Below are 7,230 nucleotides of genomic sequence, written 5' to 3' on the forward strand. Positions count from 1 at the left end.
CTGTTGTGGTATGGTGAGGAGGTTAGGGTGCAAGGCATGAGGGGAGAAGCAGCAGCTCCCCTCATGCCTTGCAGCAAGGCCTGGCTGCCAGGGATGGTGGGGAAGGGGAAGCTGAAAGGCATAACGGGAAGCAGTAGAAGGTCATGTGAGACCAGGAGGGGGCGGTGCAAGCTGTGAATGGCTTGGCAGGAGAGGGGGGGCCTGCAAGGCACTGTGGGAAGGGGCAGGGTAGATGGCATGCAGCCTAGAGGTGGAGCCAGAAGCCTCACCTTGATCTCGGGGGTGCCGATGCGGTGGCTGTCTTCCAGGATGGTGATAAACTGGATGTACTGGGGGTTCGTCCAGCGCCCAATCCCTGGGCGGGGAGGGGGTGCAGTTAGATAGGCTGAAGGGTTGTGGGAGAACCCCATAGTCTGGGCTCCCACTCCCCAGACCCTACCCCGCTCCTGGAGAACTCCGGCGTCTGGGCTTGCAGCCCTAGGCCCTAGCACACATCCCCCTCCCGAAGAACCCAGGAGTCTGGGCTCCCACCCCCCACACCCCAGCCCACTCCTAGAGAATCCAGGCATCCGGGCTTCCAGCCCTAGCCCACCGGCATTCATCCCGCTCTCGGAGAACCCGAGCATCCGCGTCCCCAGCTCTCCCTGCTTCCACCCCCCAATCCCCACCCCCTCCTAGAGAAACCAGGGATCCAGGCTCCCAGTCCTAACCCCTCAGCCCCCAACATCCTCCCAAAGAACCCAGGTATCCGGGCTCCCAGCCCCACTCTTCTCCCTGAGCTGGGTAGAAGGGACCCTTGTCTCCCAGCCTGCCTCCCTTGCCTCCGGAGCTGGGAGAGAACCCAGGTGTCCGGGGGGCGGGGGTGTATCCCTTTCTTACCCACAAGCCCCCACTCACCTCTGAGGCAGGCGACACCGGCCAGGAGGAAGAGCATGGTGGCAGCGTAGTGGGAGAAGGGCACCACTTTGGACATGGTCAAGTAGCCTGGGGGGGGGGCAGAGGAGAAGGCGTCATGGACAGGCCCCCGATGTGCCCAGCTCTGGGATGGAACAACTTCCCTGATACGGCCTGGCCCCTTAAACAACCCCAACCAGCCCGCCTGGCTCCCGCTACCTGCCCCTTCAACCTACCCCCCCAACATGTTGGTGCCCCTTAGTCACCCCACCCCATCATTTATCTGCTCCCCACCCCTCTACCTGTCCCCAGGTCCCAGGAGCCTGCTCTTCCTGTCCTCCCCCCTTGCCCCCCAAGCCTCCTACCCCCAACTGATGCCCTCTACATGGACCTTGCCTCCCCTAGATCCCTCCTGTGCCCCCTAAATGCCCCCTCAAGCTGTATCTTCCCCCCCCACCTGCCCCCACAGTAGCCCCTACCTGCTCCCCTAGTGCACTCCCACCAGCCCCTCCCCATACCCCATATATGCCCCCTGCCCTCCACAAGCCCCCTACCTGCCCCTGCAGTGCCTCCTACCTTTGCGGTACAGGTAGAAGAAGGCCAGCGGGGAGGTGTAGTAGGAGATAGACCAGAGCACCGAGGCCTGCAATGGGACCAGACATCAGAGTCAGTGCCGGACACCTGGGTTCTCTGCAATCCAGGGAAGGGGTGGGGGCTGGGAGTCCGGACACCTGGGTTCTCTGGGAGGTGAGTGGGCCAGACACCTGGCTTTTCTGGGAGTGGAATGGGGGCCAGGGGCTGAGAGCCTGGACACCTGGGGTCCCTCTGCAGGGAAGGGAGTGAAGCCAAGCTGGCTCACTGCACGGCCAGGACACCCGAGTTCTCTGCCCAGTTCGAGGAAGGAAACAGAGTCTGCTGGGTTACAGCAGTGGGCGCTGGGAGCCCAGACACCTGGGTTCCTCTCCTGGGGGGTGAGGGCAGGAGGAGCTGAGAACCCGGATGTCTGGGTTCCCTCCACGCTCTGAACAGGGTTGGGTCTGGTGAGCCAGAGTAATCGAGGCTGGAAGCCTGGACGCCTGGGTCATCTGGAACAGGAGAGGGGCAGGGCGGGGAGCCCGGATGCCTGGGTTCTCTGGGAAGCAAAAAAGGCATGGTGGATTCAGGCAGGATAGGGGAGCATGCTGGGAGCACGGACGCCAGGGCTCTCTCTCCGCTCTAGGGGACAGAACCGGGGGCCTCAGGGACTGGAGCAGAGATAAACATGTTTGTGCTGCCAGGGCTGCTCCCCTGGGCAGGGCCCAAGAAGGGGAGGAGCCTGGACACCTGGGTTCCCTGGAAGGCTGGGGCGGGGAGCCCAGATGCCTGGGTTCCCAGCCTCCCCCAGAAGCAGAGGAGCTCACCAGGGCCAGGATGCTGTCCGAGTGCTTCTCCAGGCTCCGCGGCTGGTAGTACGAATCCTGCATGGAGAAAGTATCCATCACCCCAAGACTTGGGGGGGGTGTCAGTGCCACAGGTGGGGAGTGGGGCATGCTGGGAAATCAGCCAGAGGGGCACAGTGAAGCCCTTGGCTAACAGCAAGGGGCAATGCTGGGCATTATGGGACACAGCAGCCGTTCTGGGGTGGCCAAAATGGAGTCACGCTAATGGTCACCTCATGGTCAGGGACGTGGTGGCTGTTGTGGCGATGCCATGTGGTCACGTCAAAGGTCACCTCACCATCAGGGTCACGGTGGCCATTGCGGTGATGTCACACGGGGCACATTGGCCATGGTCTCGCGTGCACAGCACCTGTATTGCCCCCTGCCAAGGCAGGATCACGACAGGTTACAGCGGAAGCCAGGCCAATCCAGCCCGACCGGGCGGGCACCACGGTGGCCAGGGCAATGTGGGCCTGCTAGGAAATGCCACAGCCGCCATCTTGGCCATTCTGGTCATGCCAGCTGAGCCCCATTGGGGAGGGTGGGGGCGGGGGGAGGCAATGTCTGCCATCTTGGCAACACCAGTCATGCTAACCCACCCCGTACTGGGGCAGACTGGTAGCAAACTTGAGAATCACACCACCATGGCACCTCCCCCTGGGTCGAGGCCCTGACTGCCATCTAGGAAGTCGTGCCAACATGACGTCCCCACTAATAGAGGGGCCCCGGCCGCCATCTTGGGGGTTACGCCAACCCGGCCTTGCCAGGCTGGCGTCATAGCACTAGGGAAGTAATACAGGCCAGAGGGGAGGACGGGAGATGCCACATGAGGTGCTGGAAGGGAAACGTGTCCCCCTCTACCCGCTGCTTCTACAATGGTCTCACCCAGAGGAGTATCAACAGCTTCCGGAGGGTGAGACCTACCATGCAGGAAACAGGAGTGGGACCACCCCTCTTTTCTACAATGGTTCATCTCAAGGTAGTAGCAGCAACTTGATACAAGGACTGCACCTGTACAGAACAGGGGTGGGGTGGGGGAGACGAGACACTGTTAGGGGGAAATATATCCCCTCTCCCACCCCCATGGCCTGATCCATTGCGGGTGGGGGAAATACCATCCGGAAGAGCAATCATGCTCTCTGCCCCTCAAGTTCATGCCCCCTCTTTCCTCACAAGGGTTTGTCCCCAGATAGCACTATCCTAGGAGACCTGGATAAGGAGAAGTGGAGAGGAAGAGGGCATAATTGTCCCCTCAACTCCATAACCCCACTTTCTAAAATGGTCTCTTTCAAGAGGGGGGGTCACTTGGGGGGGCTCATAGAAGAAGGAAGTAAGGGGTAACACAGTCCCCCTTTCTTGTCCAACATGGTATCGCCTTAACGGGCATCTAGACGCGACGACTGGGAAGGTCCCATCACAGCCACGCAGACACATTCCGCCCCTCCCCCCCCATCATGGTACCAGCCTAACGGACATCCAGACCCAGCGACTGGGAAGGTTCCATTAAGGAAAAAGGGGGCGTGTCTCTGAACGGCACCCCTCTCCAGGCAATGGTCTCGTCCGAACTCCCGTAGAGAGAAAGGCAGTCGGGAGATACCACTTCTCCCCCGCGGGGGGGAGAGTTAAAAACGGCACTCACCCAGGAAGACTCGCGGGAGGCTGGGGACCCCTCGGTGGCCTCGTCCCCATCCCGGGGGAGCCGTGCGGGCCCCCGTTCCCTGTAGACCCGGTAGAGCCGCGGCCCCAGCACGCAGCTCAGCAGCTTCGCCATCTTGGGCCGGACCAAGCCGGGTCGGAGACCAAGCAAAAGCGCCACTTCCGGGTTCTCTACGGGGAGCCGGAGGTAGCCAAAATTCCCTCAGGCGTTTTGAAAACGCGTTTTCCCGGCGTCCTGGCTGCGGGCTTCTCTCTCCCCGTCCCACCTCCCTTGTTAAAGGGCCAGGCACCCATTTCTGCCCTTCTGCCATCGGAGTGAAAGAGTCGCCATCTTGGCCAACTGGGGGGTGGTTACACCACATGGGACACCAATTAGAGGCAACTGGGAGAAACTGGTGCGCACAGGACAGCCATGTTGGCCTGGTTCTAAGCTGCTCAGGGTTGGCGATACAGCAGCCATCTGGAGAGTCATGCCAAGGTGGGGTGGGATCTGTGGGGTCGCTGAACAAGGGTGGGGTGGTCAGGCCAACTGGGATACCAGTGGAGGGCAACTGGGAGACACTGGTGGGCACAGGGCGGCCATGTCAGCACTAGGGGACTCACACCAACTGGGCCACTCAGTGTTGGTGACACATCTTGGAGTCACATCAAGCGGGGATCTGAGGGGTCACTGTACAAAGGTCAGGCCACCTGGGACACCAGTGGGAGGCAACTGGGAGACACTAGTGGGCACAGGGCAGCCATGCTGGCCTGGCACTAGGGGTGCACACCAACTGGGCCACTTGGGGTTGGCGATACAGTAGCCATGCTGGCGTTAGGTCATGAATGGGCACAATTTCCGAGCCGCCATGCTGGAGGTAGGTCAAGATGGCGTCTGTGGGGCGTGGCAGCCACGTTGGTGCCACTATGTTGGAGTTAGGCCAAAATGGCATGTGTGGGACATGGCGGTCATATTGGTGTCACCATGTTGGAACGGCATCAGCTAGGTGCCCCAAGCCTGGGGCGGCTGTTACCCAGCCGCCCCTGGGGTGGAGAGGCAGCACGCCAATTGTTTGGGCAATGCTAAGTGAAGGGGAACTCATAGGGGAGCATCTGCTGGGACGCCTCTATGTGAAAAGAGCTCCTCCCTGCCTGAGTTGCAGCTGGCTCGGGGGAGTGTGGGGTGGCCTTGGGCTGGGTATAATGGGTGAGGAGTTGCAACTGGCTTTGAGGGGGAGTAGGGGTGGATGTAATGGGGGTAAAGGCTGTGGCTGGCTCTGGGGTGGAGCAGGAAGAGGAACAGCTGCTTTGTGTCACTTCCTCCACACATCCATCCCTGTGGGATCCTGATAACGTCCCTCATCCTTCTGCTGTGTCACTCCAGACATGGCTCCAGCCTGACCAGCTCCTGGCGCCCTCCCCTGGGTCACACCCTGCATCCCCGAGGAGATGCCGGCAACGGGGGCAGCCGTAGAGCCCTTCTGCCTCCTTCTCCTGCTGCTGAGACCCACCATGGAGGGAGGTAAAACCCTTCTGTCTGTCTGTTCCACCCCAGAATCAGCTGCACCTCCCTGTATAACCACGTTCCACCCCAGAATTAGCTGTGTCTGTGTTTCTCCCCCATTGTACCCCAGAATCAGCTGCATCTCACCCTAGAATCACTCACATGATCCATGTTCTACCTCAGAATCAGCTGCATGTCTGTTTGCAACCATGTTCCACCCGAGTCAGCTGTGTCTCTGTGTATGACCACGTTCCACCCCAGAATCAGTCAATTTTGCTGTGTGTAACCAAAGTTCCCCCCAGAATCAGCCACATCTCTGTATATACTCAGCTGTTTCACCCCAGAATCAGCCACGTTTATCCCGTTTCACCCCAAAACCAGCCACATGCCTGTATATAACTGCTTCACCCCAGAATCAGCTGCATCTCTGTATATACTCAGATGTTCCACCCCAGAACCAGCCGCATTCCCAGTGCATAACCACATTCCACCCCCGAATCAGCTGTGTCTCTCCCTTTGCTCCCACCAGAGGTATCCGTGGCTGTGGGGGCTTCGGTGGAGCTGCCCTGCCCTGTGCGGCGCCACCTGGGGGCCGGGGAACAGCTGTTGTGGCTGTATCGCAATGATAGCCTAGACCTAACTGTGGCTCAGCGACTCCCAGCTCCGGGGCTTGGAGGGGACCAGGTCCGGCTCTCCCTCCTCCCCAGCCAGTCTCTGCTGCTGCGAGAGGTCCAGGTTGGGGATGCTGGAACGTACTGGTGCACACTGGGGAGAACGACGGTAACCGGCTACGAGCTGCGCGTGGTGGCAGGTGGGTGAGCGTTGCAGCCCCAGGTGGGGCCGGGTGCCTGGGTTCCCTGGGAGGGGAGGGGAGGCAGGGGGTGGGTGGGTGCTGAAAGCCCAGTTCCCTTGGGGGTGAGAGAAGTGGGGGGTGGGAGTCTGGATGCCCAGGTCCTCCAGGAGGGCAGTGGGCCCGGGAGTCTGGACACCTGGGTTCCTCTATCCTGCTCTCCCGTCTTCTCCAGTACCGAGGTCCTCCCAGTGCCCCGAACCCCAGAGCCAGGATCCTGGGGTCTGTGACACCCTGTGGGCCCCACTGGCTGCCTGTGTTGCTGTGGAAACCCTCCTCCTCCTCGCCATGGGGGCAGCACTGTGGAGGCAGAGACACCAGGGCCGCAGGTGAGGGGGTGGCAGCCTGGGTTCCCTCGGTGAGAACAGGGGCCTTGGAGCCCCGACGCCTGGGAGGGGAGCGGGTGTCTGGACTCCTGGGTTCTGCGGGAGGCTGGTGGGGCCTGTGGTTGGAGCAGGGGGGCTGGCAGCCTGGATGCCTGGGTTCTGCACCCCTGCTCATTGCCTCCTCCCCTGCAGGGCGGCACCTCCGGCCCTCTTGTTTCAGGCCCCGCCAGGTGAGTGCTGCTCTGGTCCCAGTTCCCCTCTCTTACTGGGTGAACTGGGGGCCCTCCATCTACCACACTGAGCTAACAAGCCCCGCTACTGTCTTGCAGGCCCCCTGGAATCTAAGGGCGATGCCAGGCTCTACGAGAACATGGGGCCCTGATGGCCCCTCCCAGGGGCGGGGTTCCACCCACCTGGCCACGCCCCCAGCACTAGCCCTGCCCCATCAGAAGCCATGTCCCCATGCCCAGCTCCATCCCCTAAGCTCACCCCTGTGAAGGCCCTACCCTTAGCTCCGTCCCTTCCCAGCCCCGGCCCTGCCTAAGCCCCACCCCCAGTTGCACCCCCTCCCATCTCTGCTCCTTGCTCAGACCTAACCTCCAT

General features: G+C 61.4%; 2 protein-coding genes across 5 annotated transcripts in view; one reads left to right on the top strand and one right to left on the bottom strand.

The window, feature by feature from the left end:
* The window catches only part of ABHD16A (abhydrolase domain containing 16A), a 12,446-nt gene extending 8,294 nt beyond the window's left edge, over positions 1-4,152 (bottom strand). The window contains exons 1-6 of one of the 4 annotated variants that reach the window (XM_025194065.1): positions 3,952-4,081; positions 3,237-3,323; positions 2,295-2,351; positions 1,471-1,537; positions 898-984; positions 270-355 (exon numbers count right to left, since the gene is read on the bottom strand). In XM_025194065.1, the coding sequence (XP_025049850.1) occupies positions 270-355; positions 898-984; positions 1,471-1,537; positions 2,295-2,351; positions 3,237-3,239 (300 nt within the window). In that variant the 5' untranslated portion in view covers positions 3,240-3,323; positions 3,952-4,081. Of the gene's footprint in view, positions 1-269; positions 356-897; positions 985-1,470; positions 1,538-2,294; positions 2,425-3,236; positions 3,324-3,773; positions 3,804-3,951 lie in introns of those variants that run through there. The other 3 variants (XM_006037646.2, XM_025194064.1, XM_014526772.2) reach the window with 3 other exon arrangements.
* Positions 4,153-4,285: 133 nt separating this feature from the next.
* LOC102374618 (lymphocyte antigen 6 complex locus protein G6f-like) lies at positions 4,286-7,224 on the top strand. Its single transcript, XM_014526774.1, has 6 exons — positions 4,286-4,446; positions 5,332-5,469; positions 5,981-6,262; positions 6,477-6,630; positions 6,820-6,857; positions 6,957-7,224. Exons 2-6 carry the CDS (start codon positions 5,397-5,399, stop codon positions 7,007-7,009), a joined length of 600 nt encoding a protein of 199 aa, XP_014382260.1. The 5' UTR covers positions 4,286-4,446; positions 5,332-5,396; the 3' UTR covers positions 7,010-7,224.
* The last annotated feature ends 6 nt before the right edge of the window (positions 7,225-7,230 follow it).

This window comes from Alligator sinensis, unplaced genomic scaffold (genome assembly GCF_000455745.1).
Source record: "Alligator sinensis unplaced genomic scaffold, ASM45574v1 scaffold1740_1, whole genome shotgun sequence".
Classification (NCBI taxonomy): Eukaryota; Metazoa; Chordata; order Crocodylia; family Alligatoridae; genus Alligator; species Alligator sinensis.

What these genes read in the sequence shown, in the direction of transcription:
- LOC102374618 (XM_014526774.1), top strand. Translation starts at nt 5,397, where the DNA reads ATGCCGGCAACGGGGGCAGCCGTAGAGCCCTTCTGCCTCCTTCTCCTG. An exon ending in CAGAGACACCAGGGCCGCAG is followed by an intron (nt 6,631 to 6,819) that starts GTGAGGGGGTGG and finishes CCTCCCCTGCAG; the next exon opens with GGCGGCACCTCCGGCCCTCT. An exon ending in CTTGTTTCAGGCCCCGCCAG is followed by an intron (nt 6,858 to 6,956) that starts GTGAGTGCTGCT and finishes ACTGTCTTGCAG; the next exon opens with GCCCCCTGGAATCTAAGGGC.